Below are 19310 nucleotides of genomic sequence, written 5' to 3'. Positions count from 1 at the left end.
GGAGTCATCCACGGCTTCTGGTTGGGTCTGGAAGTGATGGTTCTAGTGGTAGTGACGTCCTCAATGCATTTGCTGATGTAGCAGGTCACTGAAGTCGTGTACTCCTCTAGATCAGTGTAATCGCCGTATGTTGCAGCCTCCCTAAACATGTCCCAGTCAGTGCACTCAAAACAGTCCTGAAGAGCAGAGATGGATCCTTCTGGCCAGGTTTTCACCTGTTTCTGTACAGGTCTGGAGCGCCTGACGAGTGCTCTGTATGCTGGAATTAGCATTACAGAGATGTGGTCTGAGTATCCGAGGTGGGGGCGGGGCTCCGCCCGGTACGCACCGGCAATGTTCGTGTAAACATTATCCAGCGTGTTCGCTCCTCTCGTAGCAAAGTCCACATGCTGATGGAATTTAGGGAGAACAGACTTGAGATTTGCATGATTAAAATCCCCAGCGATAATAAACAGTCCGTCTGGATGAATGTTCTGCAGTTCGCTGATGGTTCTGTAAAGTTCGCTCAATGCTTCCTTCGCGTTCGCGCTGGGCGGAAGATACACCGCGACAATAAGCACGCTGGTGAATTCCCGTGGTAAATAAAAAGGTCTGCATCTAACAATAGCAAATTCCACCATCGGAGAACAGTGCGCCACAACAAGCACAGAGTCCTTGCACCACTCGGTGTTAATGTAAACACAAACGCCTCCTCCTCGTGTTTTACCGGACTGAGCTGCATTTCTATCGGCGCGATACGATGCTAGCCCGTCTAGCTGAATGGCACTGTCTGGAATGTTGTCGCTAAGCCATGTTTCAGTGAAAATTAAAACACAACAGTCCCTGTACTCACATTGGGTAGTTCGCTGAAGTCTGATACAGTCCAGTTTATTCTCCAGAGAGCATGCATTTGCGAGGAATAACGATGGTAGAGCCGGCCGGCTTGGGTTAGCTTTTAGCCTAGCACGGACCCCGGCTCGCTTTCCACGCTTCTGCTTCCTCGAGCACCGCTTGCGGCGCCCCCTCCCCCGGTCACCTGCTTCAGGTAACACCGAGGACTGCAGGCCTGGTTCGCGAAGTAGGCAGAGTTCATACAGAGTTCGCTGCAGATCATCTTGCAGGTTGGTTTCTGACTGTTTTCTCAATTGTAGCAGTGTCTGGCGGTTGTAAACTAAGTCAAAAGTGGTTTCCATACGTTTACAAACAAAACTGTCCTAAACAAACTTACAAACTTTTCCTGAAAACAACGAAAAAAACACCGTTTTCGACCCCAGAGCGGCCGCTGCGTGTTAACGCGCCGCCTTCTTGGATCCATTCTCCATGCATGTCCTAATGTAATCCATAACAGATGTTGTGTATTTCTCCAAATCAACATTGCTCTCTGATGTTGCAGCTTCCCTGAATATCTGCCAGTCTGTGATCTCGAAGCAGTCCTGTAGCCTGGACACAGCACCTTCAGGCCACACACAGATGCAGGAGCGAGTCGCAAAGTTAACGTGTTGGTGAAATTTGGGTAAAATGTCCTGTAGATTCACGTGGTTGAAGTCCCCTGCCACTACATATAATGCTTCTGGGTGTTTATGTTGTAGCGAACCAATGCTGTCTGCGGGGGAACATAAACCGCAACTATGAACACTGTTGTAAATTCCTGAGGCAGATAGTGGGGACGGCATTTTAGTATTAAATATTCCACCACATCAGAGCAATGTTTGCCTACTACAGAACAGTTCGTGCACCAACCTTTGTTGATAGATGCAGAGTCCTCCTCTGGTTTTACCGGAGAGCTGCCGGTTTCTGTCCGAGCGGAAAAGTAGCCGTCCGGCGAGCTCGAAGACGTAGTCCGGCATGTTGTTATTAAGCCACGTCTCTGTTAGAACAAGAACACTGCAGCTTTGCATCTCCCGATGGCACAGTCTGTGTTGCAGCAAATCCATTTTATTATCCAAAGCCCGGACATTAGATAAAAAGAGCGATGGAATAGTGGGTCTGTTAGCATTAGCTCTTAGCTTGGATAGCAGACCTGGATCTTTTACCCCTCTTCTGCTTTCTCACACACCGCCTCCTTTTGGCCCCGAGCCAGCTCCGTCTGCTGCTGCATGCCGTTCGTAGAATCCGAATCCTACCGAGCGCTGCTTTTAATGAGATGAAAATTAAGTAAATTTAATTTTTCATTGAATTTCATTGAAGTAAATTTCATGAAGTAAACGTCCCTGGTTTTGACATGGCTTTACCAACAAATTAATGGCCAGTTGTCCACATACTTTTGGCTATATAGTGTTCAACTACATGAGATATGGCTTCATAAAAATATAAATATTTATATTTATACTAAAATGGTACATCAGATGTTTCTTAATTAAGCAATAGAACACGAGAGGTCGTGTGTTATCGCGAATAACATCACGGCTGTGATTTGGTTGCAGGCACGAGCCGAAGGCGAGTACATCATCACAGCTGTGATGTTATTCGCGATAACACACGACCTCAAGTGTTCTATTGCTTTAATACAACAGTTTTTACAAAATAAAGAAAGAAAATAAATGAAAGAAGCCCTGAATTTCATATTAAATATGCTTTAATATTGACAATACGTTCCGCCAAAAAGTAGTTCCACAACCAATATAAAGTTTAACACTACAAAACAGATATCCCAAGTTGCAAAAACTCATTTCAGGGAGGTAAGAACAAGAAGAAGAAGAAGAAGATGGCAAGAACCTCCGAAGGGAAAAAAAAGAAATAAAAAAAACTCTTGCACACACCAAAGGATTATGGGTGATAACAGAACTTTTAGGAGCTGTTAACTGGGCTATTAAGCTAACTGTTCGCGTCACAAACACATTAATGTTCTCTACATAGTGCACTAGATTGTGTCTCAAATCACGGATTTATGTTCCCTACATAGTGCACTAGATAGTGAATTAGACAACTGATTTATGTAGATTGTATATCAGATAACAGATTTAAAACGCGATCGGGAAAAAAAGTTGGTGTCGCCTGCGTGCGTGTGTGTGTGCATGAAGCTCGTCGTTACTGGCAACGCGTCAGCAGAGTAATACAGTTATTGTGTGAAAAGGCCGTGCTGTTATCACCAATATCAGCACAGTGAGAACGCTTCTCAACCAATCAGATTGTAAGGTCGGAACTAACTGTTGTATAATCCCAAATATAGCATGTTAGTTATGATAATGTAGGCCATGTTCAAAATATATTTTACTCCATCATTATTTTATTTATTAAGGTTCTGTTTTATTAATAATTGTTTATCTATTTTCACCATCTCATCACCATCTCATCACCATGTATGGTTGTTCACAGAAACCAAGAGAAATCAAAGAAATCAGAAAGAAGCAGCAGAAATGAGTTGGACTCCATATTTGAGGTGTGTGTCTGAATTTTTGTGTGTAATGTGTTTCTTTATATTGCAGGAATTTCCATTTTCATACATGTAACAGTGTGATGGTTAATCAGAGATGATTACAGTTTATCTGTTATAATAAACAGTAACTCTGGCATCACTGTCATGGAACAGTGTAATATAGTGAGCTCCAAAATTATTGGCACCCCTTGATGGCAAAAGAATTTAGCTAGTTAGTGAAATCTTGCATCAAAATTTTAGAGAAATGTATCCTTAAATTAGATTTTATATAATAAAAATACTTATAAGGTGGGATTAGCACAGAATCAAGCTTTTGTTGTGACTGTTTTAGTCATCTGACCCTAAACCTAATGTAGCTTTAATGTATCAAAAACGCTACAATTCATAATATGTACATGTATGTACAGGGGTTGGACAAAATAACTGAAACGCCTGTCATTTTAGTGTGGTAGGTTTCATGGCTAAATTGGACCAGTCTGGTGGCCAATCTTCATTAATTGCACATTGCACCAGTAAGAGCAGAGTGTGAAGGTTCAATTAGCAGGGTAAGGGCACAGTTTTGCTCAAACACAACATTATGGGTGACATACCAGAGTTCAAAAGAGGACAAATTGTTGGTGCACGTCTTGCTGGCGCATCTGTGACCAAGACAGCAAGTCTTTGTGATGTATCAAGAGCCACGGTATCCAGGGTAATGTCAGCATACCACCAAGAAGGACAAACCACATCCAACAGGATTAACTGTGGACGCAAGAGGAAGCTGTCTGAAAGGGATGTTCGGGTGCTAACCCGAATTGTATCCAAAAAACATAAAACCATGGCTGCCCAAATCACGGCAGAATTAAATGTGCACCTCAACTCTCCTGTTTCCACCAGAACTGTCCGTCGGGAGCTCCACAGGGTCAATATACACGGCCGGGCTGCTATAACCAAACCTTTGGTCACTCGTGCCAATGCCAAACGTCGGTTTCAATGGTGCAAGGAGCGCAAATCTTGGGCTGTGGACAATGTGAAACATGTATTGTTCTCTGATGAGTCCACCTTTACTGTTTTCCCCACATCCGGGAGAGTTACGGTGTGGAGAAGCCCCAAAGAAGCGTACCACCCAGACTGTTGCATGCCCAGAGTGAAGCATAGGGGTGGATCAGTGATGGTTTGGGCTGCCATATCATGGCATTCCCTTGGCCCAATACTTGTGCTAGATGGGCGCGTCACTGCCAAGGACTACCGAACCATTCTGGAGGACCATGTGCATCCAATGGCGGTGCCGTGTATCAGGATGACAATGCACCAATACACACAGCAAGACTGGTGAGAGATTGGTTTGATGAACATGAAAGTGAAGTTGAACATCTCCCATGGCCTGCACAGTCACCAGATCTAAATATTATTGAGCCACTTTGGGGTGTTTTGGAGAAGCGAGTCAGGAAACGTTTTCCTCCACCAGCATCACGTAGTGACCTGGCCACTATCCTGCAAGAAGAATGGCTAAAAATCCCTCTGACCACTGTGCAGGACTTGTATATGTCATTTCCAAGACGAATTGACGCTGTATTGGCCACAAAAGGAGGCCCTACACCATACTAATAAATTATTGTGGTCTAAAACCAGGTGTTTCAGTTATTTTGTCCAACCCCTGTATATACTTATTATGGCACTGGTGCACTGAGACCACAAACACTTGTAAACAGCTCTGCCTGTGAAGTGTGTGTTAACATTAGATCTGATTATTAATGTAAATGTAGAGTTACAAGGTGAGCTAAAGACAAGAGTACACACGAGAGAAACTTTGAAACCTGGAGGATCTGGAGAGATTCTGTCATGACATTTTACTCATCTTTACCAAGGATGCCAGTAATTCTGGAGCTAAATGTACCTGTGTAGTCTTAAAACATCTCGATGTTTTATTATTGTGTATTTATTAATCAGGAGCTGGAGCAGAAGGTCTTCACTCTGTTGAAGAATGAGCTGCATAAATATAAGAAAATACTGAGTCCAGATTACCCAGAATGCTCTGAGGTGAAGGATGAGGAGGATCAATGTAGTTTCAGAGAGGAGGTGCTGAAGATCACACTACATGTCCTCAAGAAGATGAACCAGACAGATTTAGCCAACAAACTGCAGACCAGTAAGAGCTGCTGGTTTTATTACATCACTTTCATTTAAAAATAACAACAAAACTTGTCCAGATTTAATCACAGATCTGGGGGGTATTCCAGAAAGCGGGTTTAACAAACCTCAAACTTAAACCTGAACTCCGAGTTGACTTATCTCGCTGTGTCATAGCCGGAGTTTTCGGTTCCACAAAAGCGGTTCAGCGTTAGATTACTCAAGTCTGAGTAGATTGAACCCAGCAGAAGTGGTTTCACGGTTACCTATAAACAGGCATTCTCAATGGAGTGGCGATAAATAGATTCACCATGGATGTGAACGAAAGAAAAAGTAGTCCGTCATATTTTACACCAATAGAAGTGTTCATTTTAATGTTGGCGTGTGCAGATCATGAAAATGTTTAAGACAGTGAAAGTGTCTAACAGTGTCGGATACAGTTACGGATACAGCAGTGTCCGTAAAAAAAGACGTCGCAAATGGCAAAAAAATGTTTACAGAGTTAATGCGTGAGTTTAAATTAAGAAAAAAAAACATAATTCAACATTTAGCAGAAGGATAGGGTAAAATTGTTTAATATGTCAGTTGTAACATTTGTCTCGATTTTACACATTTTTTTCTTTCATTTACTCAATCTAGGTGTAATCCAAGTGAAATCAGATGTACATGGCTGCAGATAAAAATTAAATACAAAAACTGTCTATGTTCAAGGCTGTTTATTACATGTAAATCATTAGTCTGTAGTGCATAAACTGTGGAATATTAAGAACTACATTGGTGCAGTCTGAACACTTTATATTGCCATCTCTCCAGTGATTGGTGGTTTTAAGCCTTCTGCAATTGTTAGTGACCTAAATGTCCCTATAGATCCTAATAAATATAAATAATGTTCTTTAATACAAAAAAAAAAACACTGTAGAAGGACGATAAAGAAACTATCTCTGCTGCCTCAAGGTGCGATGATACTGGGAGGCCTACAGAGAAACAGTATATGTTGAACATAGAGCATGGCATTTCATTTGATCTACAATTACAGTGGGGCCAAAAAGTATTTAGTCAGCCACTGATTGTGCAAGTTCTCCTACTTAGAAAGATGAGAGAGGTCTGTAATTTTCATCATAGGTACACTTCAACTATGAGAGACAAAATGAGAAAAAAAATCCAGGAAATCACATTGTAGGATTTTTAAAGAATTTATTTGTAAATTATGGTGGAAAATATGTATTTGGTCACCCACAAATAAGCAAGATTTCTGGCTCTCACAGACCTGTAACTTCTTCTTTAAGAAGCTCTTCTGTCCTCCACTCGTTACCTGTATTAATGGCACCTGTTTGACCTCGTTATCTGTATAAAAGGCACCTGTCCACAGCCTCAAACAGTCAGACTCCAAACTCAACCATGGCCAAGACCAAAGAGCTGTCGAAGGACACCAGGAAGAAAATTGTAGACCTGCACCAGGCTGGGAAGAGTGAATCTACAATAGGTAAGCAGGTTGGTGTGAATAAATCAACTGTGGGAGCAATTGTAAGAAAATGGAAGACATACAAGACCATTGATAATCTCCCTCGATCTGGGGCCCCACGCAAGATCTCATCCCGTGGGGTCAAAATAATCATGAGAACGGTTAGCAAAAATGCCAGAACTACACGGAGGGACCTGATGAATGACCTGCAGAGAGCTGGGACCAAAGTAACAAAGGCTACCATCAGTAACACACTACGCCGAGAGGGACTCAAATCCTGCAGTGCCAGGCGTGTCCCCCTGCTTAAGCCAGTACAGGTCCAGGCCCATCTGAAGTTTGCCAGAGAGCATATGGATGATCCAGAAGAGGATTTGGGAGAATATCATGTCGTCAGATGAAACCAAAATGGAACTTTTTGGTAAAAACTCAACTCGTCGTGTTTGGAGGAAGAAGAATGCTGAGTTGCATCCCAAGAACACCATACCTACTGTGAAGCATAGGGGTGGAAACATCATGCTTTGGGGCTGTTTTTCTGCAAAGGGGACAGGACGACTGATCCGTGTTAAGGGAAGAATGAACGGGGCCATGTATCATGAGATTTTATGCCAAAACCTCCTTCCATCAGTGAGAGCATTGAAGATGGAACGTGGCTGGGTCTTCCAGCATGACAATGATCCCAAACACACCGCTCGGGCAACGAAGGAGTGGCTCCGTAAAAAACATTTCAAGGTCCTGGAGTGGCCTAGCCAGTCTCCAGACCTCAACCCCATAGAAAATTTGTGGAGGGAGTTGAAAGTCTGTGTTGCCCAGCGACAGCCCCAAAACATCACTGCTCTAGAGGAGATCTGCATGGAGGAATGGGCCAAAATACTAAAAGCTACAGTGTGTGCAAACCTGGTGAAGACTTACAGGAAACGTTTCACCTCTGTCATTGCCAACAAAGGTTATGTTACAAAGTATTGAGTTGAACTTGTTATTGACCAAATACTTATTTTCCACCATAATTTACAAATAAATTCTTTAAAAATCCTACAATGTGATTTCCTGGATTTTTTTTCTCATTTTGTTTCTCATAGTTGAAGTGTACCTATGATGAAAATTACAGACCTCTCTCATCTTTCTAAGTAGGAGAACTTGCACAATCAGTGGCTGACTAAATACTTTTTGGCCCCACTGTATAATGTGTGTGACTGTCCTCTAACAGAATGTGATGGGCAGTTCTGAATCAAATGAGTGACCATCTACCTCCAAAACTCAGCTTAGAACAGTAAAAATGTCTTACCAAATATCTGAAATATTGAAAACACAAAAAGCTATTGTTGGGTGCTATTATAGTTGGGTGTAAATGATCTATACAAGGTCCATCTGGAGAAACAAACTGCAAAGTGTGATCCTCAGGTGGAGCATATAAAACAGACAAGGCTAGAAATTCAGTTGCTTGAATTTAAGATGGGTGTCGATGCTAAGTGTGTATAAATATAAATGTTCCCACTGAAGAATAAGGACAAGGAAATGAACTTTTATTTTCAGTGATCATGCACAGAGCCTGACCATTTGGCTTCAATATTTGTAATGTGGGTATCATCACATAAGATCTTAATGAAAGCATCTCCATAAGATGGAGAACAGTAGGTTGCAGAACATGTATTAAATGTTACACTGTTTTATGACATTTGTTCATTTTTTAAGATAATGGTCACTACCTGTATGTGGAGGGATATTCTGTCTGCTGTTCAAATAATAAAATACAACATTTTAATAAAATTAAATCCACATCTGTCAGTTACCCACCCACACACAGCTGTAACATATATACATATGATAATATGTGTAAAAAAATCATACTTGAACAGACCCATAACAGGGTAGTTGCAGCATTCATTGATATGTAGTAAAATCGTTCTTTTACATAATTTTGCAAAGACTTTTTTTGTACAGATAGGGTTTTCATTCATTAATGTGGCTGTAAAAAATACTGCTACCAGTAATATGTCATATATATGTCTTCATATATACAGTGTATCACAAAAGTGAGTACACCCCTCACATTTCTGCAGATATTTAAGTATATCTTTTCATGGGACAACACTGACAAAATGACACTTTGACACAATGAAAAGTAGTCTGTGTGCAGCTTATATAACAGTGTAAATTTATTCTTCCCTCAAAATAACTCAATATACAGCCATTAATGTCTAAACCACCGGCAACAAAAGTGAGTACACCCCTAAGAGACTACACCCCTAAATGTCCAAATTGAGCACTGCTTGTCATTTTCCCTCCAAAATGTCATGTGATTTGTTAGTGTTACTAGGTCTCAGGTGTGCATAGGGAGCAGGTGTGTTCAATTTAGTAGTACAGCTCTCACACTCTCTCATACTGGTCACTGAAAGTTCCAACATGGCACCTCATGGCAAAGAACTCTCTGAGGATCTTAAAAGACGAATTGTTGCGCTACATGAAGATGGCCAAGGCTACAAGAAGATTGCCAACACCCTGAAACTGAGCTGCAGCACAGTGGCCAAGATCATCCAGCGTTTTAAAAGAGCAGGGTCCACTCAGAACAGACCTCGCGTTGGTCGTCCAAAGAAGCTGAGTGCACGTGCTCAGCGTCACATCCAGCTGCTGTCTTTGAAAGATAGGCGCAGGAGTGCTGTCAGCATTGCTGCAGAGATTGAAAAGGTGGGGGGTCAGCCTGTCAGTGCTCAGACCATACGCCGCACACTACATCAAATTGGTCTGCATGGCTGTCACCCCAGAAGGAAGCCTCTTCTGAAGTCTCTACACAAGAAAGCCCGCAAACAGTTTGCTGAAGACATAACAACAAAGGACATGGATTACTGGAACCATGTCCTATGGTCTGATGAGACCAAGATTAATTTGTTTGGTTCAGATGATCTCAAGCATGTGTGGCGGCAATCAGGTGAGGAGTACAAAGATAAGTGTGTCATGCCTACAGTCAAGCATGGTGGTGGGAATGCCATGGTCTGGGGCTGCATGGGTGCAGCAGGTGTTGGGGAGTTACATTTCATTGAGGGACACATGAACTCCAATATGTACTGTGAAATACTGAAGCAGAGCATGATCCCCTCCCTCCGGAAACTGGGTCGCAGGGCAGTGTTCCAGCATGATAATGACCCCAAACACACCTCTAAGACGACCACTGCTTTATTGAAGAGGCTGAGGGTAAAGGTGATGGACTGGCCAAGCATGTCTCCAGACCTAAACCCAATAGAACATCTTTGGGGCATCCTCAAGCGGAAGGTGGAGGAGCGCAAAGTCTCGAATATCCGCCAGCTCCGTGATGTCGTCATGGAGGAGTGGAAAAGCATTCCAGTGGCAACCTGTGAAGCTCTGGTAAACTCCATGCCCAGGAGAGTTAAGGCAGTTCTGGGAAATAATGGTGGCCACACAAAATATTGACACTTCAGGAACTTTCACTTAGGGGTGTACTCACTTTTGTTGCTGGTGGTTTAGACATTAATGGCTGTATATTGAGTTATTTTGAGGGAAGAATAAATTTACACTGTTATATAAGCTGCACACAGACTACTTTTCATTGTGTCAAAGTGTCATTTTGTCAGTGTTGTCCCATGAAAAGATATACTTAAATATCTGCAGAAATGTGAGGGGTGGACTCACTTTTGTGATACACTGTATATACAGTGTATCACAAAAGTGAGTACACCCCTCACATTTCTGCAGATATTTAAGTATATCTTTTCATGGGACAACACTGACAAAATGTCACTTTGACACAATGAAAAGTAGTCTGTGTGCAGCTTATATAACAGTGTAAATTTATTCTTCCCTCAAAATAACTCAATATACAGCCATTAATGTCTAAACCACCGGCAACAAAAGTGAGTACACTTCTTAGTGAAAGTTCCTGAAGTGTCAATATTTTGTGTGGCCACCATTATTTCCCAGAACTGCCTTAACTCTCCTGGGCATGGAGTTTACCAGAGCTTCACAGGTTGCCACTGGAATGCTTTTCCACTCCTCCATGACGACATCACGGAGCTGGCGGATATTCGAGACTTTGCGCTCCTCCACCTTCCGCTTGAGGATGCCCCAAAGATGTTCTATTGGGTTTAGGTCTGGAGACATGCTTGGCCAGTCCATCACCTTTACCCTCAGCCTCTTCAATAAAGCAGTGGTCGTCTTAGAGGTGTGTTTGGGGTCATTATCATGCTGGAACACTGCCCTGCGACCCAGTTTCCGGAGGGAGGGGATCATGCTCTGCTTCAGTATTTCACAGTACATATTGGAGTTCATGTGTCCCTCAATGAAATGTAACTCCCTAACACCTGCTGCACTCATGCAGCCCCAGACCATGGCATTCCCACCACCATGCTTGACTGTAGGCATGACACACTTATCTTTGTACTTCTCACCTGATTGCCACCACACATGCTTGAGACCATCTGAACCAAACAAATTAATCTTGGTCTCATCAGACCATAGGACATGGTTCCAGTAATCCATGTCCTTTGTTGACATGTCTTCAGCAAACTGTTTGCGGGCTTTCTTGTGTAAAGACTTCAGAAGAGGCTTCCTTCTGGGGTGACAGCCATGCAGACCAATTTGATGTAGTGTGCGGCGTATGGTCTGAGCACTGACAGGCTGACCCCCCACCTTTTCAATCTCTGCAGCAATGCTGACAGCACTCCTGCACCTATCTTTCAAAGACAGCAGTTGGATGTGACGCTGAGCACGTGCACTCAGCTTCTTTGGACGACCAACGCGAGGTCTGTTCTGAGTGGACCCTGCTCTTTTAAAACGCTGGATGATCTTGGCCACTGTGCTGCAGCTCAGTTTCAGGGTGTTGGCAATCTTCTTGTAGCCTTGGCCATCTTCATGTAGCGCAACAATTCGTCTTTTAAGATCCTCAGAGAGTTCTTTGCCATGAGGTGCCATGTTGGAACTTTCAGTGACCAGTATGAGAGAGTGTGAGAGCTGTACTACTAAATTGAACACACCTGCTCCCTATGCATACCTGAGACCTAGTAACACTAACAAATCACATGACATTTTGGAGGGAAAATGACAAGCAGTGCTCAATTTGGACATTTAGGGGTGTAGTCTCTTAGGGGTGTACTCACTTTTGTTGCCGGTGGTTTAGACATTAATGGCTGTATTTTGAGTTATTTTGAGGGAAGAATAAATTTACACTGTTATATAAGCTGCACACAGACTACTTTTCATTGTGTCAAATTTTCATTTTGTCAGTGTTGTCCCATGAAAAGATATACTTAAATATCTGCAGAAATGTGAGGGGTGTACTCACTTTTGTGATACACTGTATATATATATATATATATATACAGTGTTTTATTTTATTTATTATATAAAAGATATAATATTTTATTATATCTTTTCATGGGACAACACTATAGACATGAAACTTGGATATAACTTAGAGTAGTCAGTGTACAGCTTGTATAGCAGTGTAGATTTACTGTCTTCTGAAAATAACTCAACACACAGCCATTAATGTCTAAATAGCTGGCAACATAAGTGAGTACACCCCACAGTGAACATGTCCAAATTGTGTCCAAATGTGTCGTTGTCCCTCCCTGGTGTCATGTGTCAAGGTCCCAGGTGTAAATGGGGAGCAGGGCTGTTAAATTTGATGTTTTGGGTACAATTCTCTCATACTGGCCACTGGATATTCAACATGGCACCTCATGGCAAAGAACTCTCTGAGGATGTGAGAAATAGAATTGTTGCTCTCCACAAAGATGGCCTGGGCTATAAGAAGATTGCTAACACCCTGAAACTGAGCTACAGCATGGTGGCCAAGGTCATACAGCGGTTTTCCAGGACAGGTTCCACTCGGAACAGGCTTCGCCAGGGTCGACCAAAGAAGTTGAGTCCACGTGTTCGGCGTCATATCCAGAGGTTGGCTTTAAAAAATAGACACATGAGTGCTGCCAGCATTGCTGCAGAGGTTGAAGACGTGGGAGGTCAGCCTGTCAGTGCTCAGACCATACGCTGCACACTGCATCAACTCGGTCTGCATGGTCGTCATCCCAGAAGGAAGCTGACGCACAAGAAAGCCCGCAAACAGTTTGCTGAAGACAAGCAGTCCAAGAACATGGATTACTGGAATGCCCTGTGGTCTGACGAGACCAAGATAAACTTGTTTGGCTCAGATGGTGTCCAGCATGTGTGGCGGTGCCCTGGTGAGAAGTACCAAGACAACTGTATCTTGCCTACAGTCAAGCATGGTGGTGGTAGCATCATGGTCTTGGGCTGCATGAGTGTTGCTGGCACTGGGGAGCTGCAGTTCATTGAGGGAAACATGAATTCCAACATGTACTGTGACATTCTGAAACAGAGCATGATCCCCTCCCTTCGAAAACTGGGCCTCATGGCAGTTTTCCAACAGGATAACGACCCCAAACACAACCTCCAAGATGACAACTGCCTTGCTGAGGAAGCTGAAGGTAAAGGTGATGGACTAAACCCAATTGAGCACCTGTGGCGCATCCTCAAGTGGAAGGTGGAGGAGTTCAAGGTGTCTAACATCCACCAGCTCCGTGATGTCATCATGGAGGAGTGGAAGAGGATTCCAGTAGCAACCTGTGCAGCTCTGGTGAATTCCATGCCCAGGAGGGTTAAGGCAGTGCTGGATAATAATGGTGGTCACACAAAATATTGACACTTTGGGCACAATTTGGACATGTTCACTGTGGGGTGTACTCACTTATGTTGCCAGCCATTTAGACATTAATGGCTGTGTGTTGAGTTCTTTTCAGAAGACAGAAAATCTACACTGCTATACAAGTTGTACACTGACTACTCTAAGTTATATCCAAGTTTCATGTCTATAGTGTTGTCCCATGAAAAGATATAATAAAATATTTGCAGAAATGTGAGGGGTGTACTCACTTTTGTGATACACTGTATATATATATACACTGTGTGCACAATTATTAGGCAAGTGAGTATTTTGACCATATCATCATTTATATGCATATTTTCCAACTCCAAGCTATATAAACTTGAATGCTTACTGTATTTAAGCATATCAGGTGATGTGTATTTGTGTAATGAGGGAGGGTGGAGCCTAAGAAGACCAACACCCTATTTCAAGTTGTGCATAATTATTAGGCAGCTTCTTTTCCTCTGGCAAAATGGGCCTAAAACAAGATTTAACTGACTCTGAAAAGTTACAAATTGTAAAAATTCTTTCAGAGGGATGCAGCACTCTTGAAATTGCTAAGATATTGGGGCGTGATCACAGAACCACCAAGCATTTTGTTGCAAATAGTCAACAGGGTCGCAAGAAATGTGTTGAGAAAAGAAAACGCAAAATAACTGCCAAAAATATGAGAACAATCAAACCTGAAGCTACCAGGAACCATTATCCTCCAGTGCCGTCATATTCCAGAACTGAAACCTACCTGGAGTGTCCAGAAGTACAAGGTGTTCAGTGCTCAGAGACATGGCCAAGATAAGGAAGGCTGAAACCCGACCACTACTGAACAAGACACATGAGTTAAAACGTCAAGACTGGGCCAGGAAATATCTGAAGACAGATTTTTCAAAGGTTTTATGGACTGATGAGATGAGAGTGACTCTTGATGGACCAGATGGACGGGACCGTGGCTGGATCGGTAACGGCCACAGAGCTCCCCTTCAACTCAGATGCCAGCAAGGTGGAGGTGGGGTTCTCCTATTGGCTAGTATTATTAAAGATAAGCTAGTTGGTCCTTTTCGTGTTGAAAATGGACTGAAAATCAACTCCCAAACCAACTGCCAGTTTTAAGAAGACACCTTCTATAAGCAGTGGTACAGGAAAAAGTCTGCATTTTTTTAAGAGGACCATGATTTTTATGCAGGATAATGCTCCATCCGATGCATCAAAGTACTCCACTGCGTGTCTAGCCAGGAAAGGCCTTAAAGATGAAAGAATAATTACATGGCCCCCTTCCTCACCTGACCTAAACCCTATTGAGAACTTGTGGGCCCTTCTTAAATGGCAGATTTATGGTGCAGGAAAACAATACACCTCTCTGAACAGTGTCTGGGAGGCTGTGGTTGCTGCTGCACAAAAAGTTGATCGTCAACAGATCAAGAAACTGACAGACTCCATGAATGGAAGACTTATGGCTGTTATTGAAAAGAAGGGTGACTATATTGGTCACTGATTTTTTTTTAAATGTCAGAAATGTTTATATGTCAATTTTGAGTTGTTTGTTTATTATTCTCACTTTAACAGATGAAAATAAACAAGTGAGATGGACACATTTCCATTTTTCATTTAATTGCATAATAATTCTGCACACTAATAGTTGCCCAATAATTATGCACACATAGATATTCTCCTAAGAAAGCCAAAACCTCACTTTCACTTTCTTAAATATTTAGGTTTGAGGTTTATTAACATTTTGCATTGACCGAGAGCACTGTAGTTGTTCGATAATAAAATTAATCCTCAAAAATACAACTTGCCTAATAATTGTGCACACAGTGTATATATATAGTATATAGGCCATGTTTTAAGTAACAATCATGTTTGGGGTTAATTACTACAATCAATTTAAACCACAAATTGTTTTATCTTACTAAACTGTGTGTGTATGTTAAAGGTGTTCTATATTAATCCATAACATTCCATCCATAATGTTATAATTAATGTTATAACAAGCCTTTTTGTTAATATTGTGATTATTGTGATTAATAATGTTGAAGCTGCCCCTTGTGGCAACCGTCCCCACTCTCCCCGAATTGACTGACTGATAAAAACGGAAAGGTTTGCGAATAAATCCAATCCGAAGTTTAATGATTCGTTCCCAACTAAGAATGAATAATTCGAATAATTAGCGCGTCGGGATCCACTGGATGCTGGAGGAAAGGACACGCCGGGTTTACATGAGAAAAGTGCGAGTAACCCCAGGTTAGGTTTTAGTGTAACCCCGGTTTAGGTTTAAGTTAGCCTGCCAGCGAGCAGATTAGCTTCAGAGCGTAAGTTGCTATAGTAACTGACACAGGCTCTCTTTAATCCCGGTTTCTGGAACGGAAAACCTCGAGTTTTCATTAATTCTGAGTTAACTTACCCGGTTTAATCACTTAACCCGCTTTCTGGAATACCCCCCAGTTCAGTTTTAATATTTCTAATAATAATAAACATTATTAGTAGCTAAAATCAGAACTCTGACATTAAGTCTAATTAATATGGACTGTCTGTATTAATCAGTATCTGATAAAGATGATCAGACAGGTTAGATAAGTAAATAACATTAGATTTTATACTCTGGTTCAAGAAGGTCCTGGGATCGATCCCCAGGTGGGGCGGTCCGGGTCCTTTCTGTTTGGAGTTTGCATGTTCTCCCCGTGGCTGCATGGGTTTACTCCAGGTGCTCCGGTTTCCTCTCATAGTCCAAAGACATGCACGTGAGGTGAATTGGAGATACAAAATTGTCCAGGACTGTGTTCTATATACAACCTTGTGAACTGATAAATCTTGTGTAATGAGTAACTACCGTTCCTGTCATGAATGTAACCTAAGTGTAAAACATGACGTTAAAATCCTAATAAACAAACAAACAAATACTCTGGTTCATACAGTAAAATATTTACCTTCATGTTTTTCTGTTTATTAGAGCTGGTCTCTGTTTATCAGAAGAACCTCAAAACCAAACTGATAGAGAAATATAGAGAAATTAATGAAGGAATCTCACAGCCTGGATCATCAGTTCTCCTTGATCAGATCTACACTGAGCTCTACATCACACAGGGTTCGAGTGGAGACGTCAATAATGAACATGAAGTGAGACAGATTGAAACGACATCCAGGAGACCAACAACACAGGAGAAACCCATCAAATGTAAGGACCTCTTTAAAGACATGTCCATCAGAACTGTGCTGACTAAAGGAGTTGCTGGAATTGGAAAAACAGTCTCTGTGCAGAAGTTCATTCTGGACTGGGCTGAAGGAAAAGCCAATCAGGACGTTCTCTTCATGTTCCCACTTCCCTTTAGAGAGCTGAATCTGATGAAGGAGAAACATCTCAGTCTGATGGAGCTTCTTCATTATTTTTTCCCAGAATTTAATAGAATAAAACCAATAAACTGCAACACCTACAAGATCATTTTCATCTTTGATGGTCTGGATGAGTGTCGACTTCCTCTAAACTTCCAGAACAATGATGATATGTGGGATGTAACAGAATCAGCCTCAGTGGATGTGCTGCTGACAAACCTCATCAAGGGGAACCTGCTTCCCTCTGCTCTCCTCTGGATCACCTCTCGACCAGCTGCAGCCAATCAGATCCCTCCTGAGTGTGTAGCCCAGGTAACAGAGGTACGAGGGTTCAGTAATCCTCAGAAAGAGGAGTACTTTAGGAAGAGGTTCAGTGATGAGAACCTGGCCAGTAAAATCATCAAACACATGAAGTCATCAAGAAGCCTCTACATCATGTGTCACATTCCAGTTTTCTGCTGGATTTCAGCCTCTGTTCTAGAGAGAATGCTGGGTGAAGCAGAGGGTGGAGAGATCCCCAAAACTCTGACTCAAATGTTCATTCACTTCCTGATCTTTCAGATCAAACACAAGGAACAAAAGTATCATGGGAAATGTGATCCTGACCCTCATCAGACCAGAGAGACGATACTGGCACTGGGAAAACTGGCTTTCCAACAGCTGGGAAAAGGAAACCTGATCTTCTATGAAGAAGACTTGAGAGAGTGTGGTATTGATGTCAGAGAAGTGTCAGTGTACTCAGGAGTGTGCACCCAGATCTTCAGAGAGGAGTTTGGGTTACACCTGGGGAAGGTCTTCAGCTTTGTTCATCTGAGCGTCCAGGAGTTTCTGGCTGCTTTATTTGCATTTATCTGCTTCATCAGCAAAAAGCCAACAGAACAACAAACCAATGATCTGTCTGATCTGTTCACCAAGTCCATGTCTGATTTCCTCAGGAGTGCAGTGGACAAGGCCTTGCAGAGTGAGAATGGACACCTGGACCTTTTCCTTCGCTTCCTTCTGGGTCTCTCACTGGAGTCCAATCAGACTCTCTTACGAGACCTACTGACACAGACAGGAAGTAGCTCTCACAGTAAAGAGGAAACTGTGGAGTACATCAAGGAGAAGATCAGGAAGGATCCCTCACCAGAGAAATCCATCAATCTGTTCCACTGTCTGAATGAACTGAATGATCATTCTCTCGTGCAGGAGGTCCAGACTTACCAGACCAAAATAGAATCTTATATTAGTTATGTATGTTATGATACAACAGCTTATTCTAAACGCTTTGGTTCTGGTTGTCTCAGAGGAACCAGTCTCTCTCCTGCTCAGTGGTCAGCACTGGTGTTTGTGTTGCTGAACTCAGTAGAAGATCTGGAGGAGTTTAATTTAAGTAAATATTATGGATCAGATGAATGTCTCCTGAAGCTTCTGCCAGTGGTGAAAGAATCCAGAAGAGCGGAGTAAGTATTTTCATCATTAATGTCACAGCAGCAGCTTTTTACTGTTATTATAAATGTAGTGAAGCAACATGAAGTGGTTCTGATCCACCTAAACACAACTTATTCTAACCTGTGTGTGTGGATCACATTCATTTAATTAAACATTTGATTTTATATTTACTGCACTAACAGTAACTAAAGTGCTACAGATGATAAGCAACAAAATCACTTTGCTCCGGTAAAGCTGCAGTTTATCTAAGTGGTGCTTCTTTAATAAGTGTTTACGACCTTCCTCCGCTCACCTCACCCCCTTTCCAAAAAAGAAGCCTTAAAATCTGTTATTATTTATATTATTTTTAATTGACTTTTGTTTAATTGAGTATTTATTTCAAATATTGACTCATCATCACTTCTGCACCCCAGTTTCTATGTTTTTGTGCATAAGTTGCTTGGCTTTGTTTCCAAATCAAAGGTATAGCTTTTTGGCTACAGTTCTTTCATGAGGGTGGCACGGTGGCTAAGAGGGTAGCACTGTCGCCTCACAGCAAGAAGGTCCTGGGTTCGATACCCAGGTGGGGCAGTCCGGGTCCTTTCTGTGTGGAGTTTGCATGTTCTTTCCGTGTCTGCGTGGGTTTCCTCCGGGTGCTCCGGTTTCCTCCTCCTACAGTCCAAAGACGTGAGGTGAATTAGAGACACTAAATTGTCCATGACTGTGTTTGACATTAACCTTGTGAACTGATTAATGGGTAACTATCGCTCCTGTCATGGCGTTAAAATCCAAACAAACAAACAGTTCTTTCATAAAGATTTCTTTAAACATTGGATGGGTGTACCTGGGTCCCACTGGTTTCTCCCAGTTCTGAGCTGATGGCACTGCTGGACACCTACTGATTTCAAATGGTAGTAAGCATGATGTATTTCATCTGCTGCAGTAAGTTTCCTTGGCAGACCACTTTGTCTACGACCCTT

The 19310-nt window shown here is 42.2% G+C and overlaps 1 protein-coding gene across 1 annotated transcript in view; it reads left to right on the top strand.

Annotated features, from left to right (window-relative positions):
- LOC134306741 (NLR family CARD domain-containing protein 3-like) overlaps window positions 1-18366 on the top strand; it is a 28429-nt gene extending 10063 nt beyond the window's left edge. The window contains exons 2-4 of the mRNA XM_062990387.1: window positions 3295-3358; window positions 5285-5483; window positions 16541-18366. Coding sequence (XP_062846457.1) covers window positions 3295-3358; window positions 5285-5483; window positions 16541-18366 — 2089 coding nt within the window. The remainder of the gene's footprint in view (window positions 1-3294; window positions 3359-5284; window positions 5484-16540) is intronic.
- Window positions 18367-19310: the final 944 nt, after the last annotated feature.

This window comes from Trichomycterus rosablanca, unplaced genomic scaffold (assembly GCF_030014385.1).
Source record: "Trichomycterus rosablanca isolate fTriRos1 unplaced genomic scaffold, fTriRos1.hap1 scaffold_222, whole genome shotgun sequence".
Lineage (NCBI taxonomy): Eukaryota > Metazoa > Chordata > Actinopteri > Siluriformes > Trichomycteridae > Trichomycterus > Trichomycterus rosablanca.
This window is presented reverse-complemented; position numbering and strand designations above follow the sequence as displayed.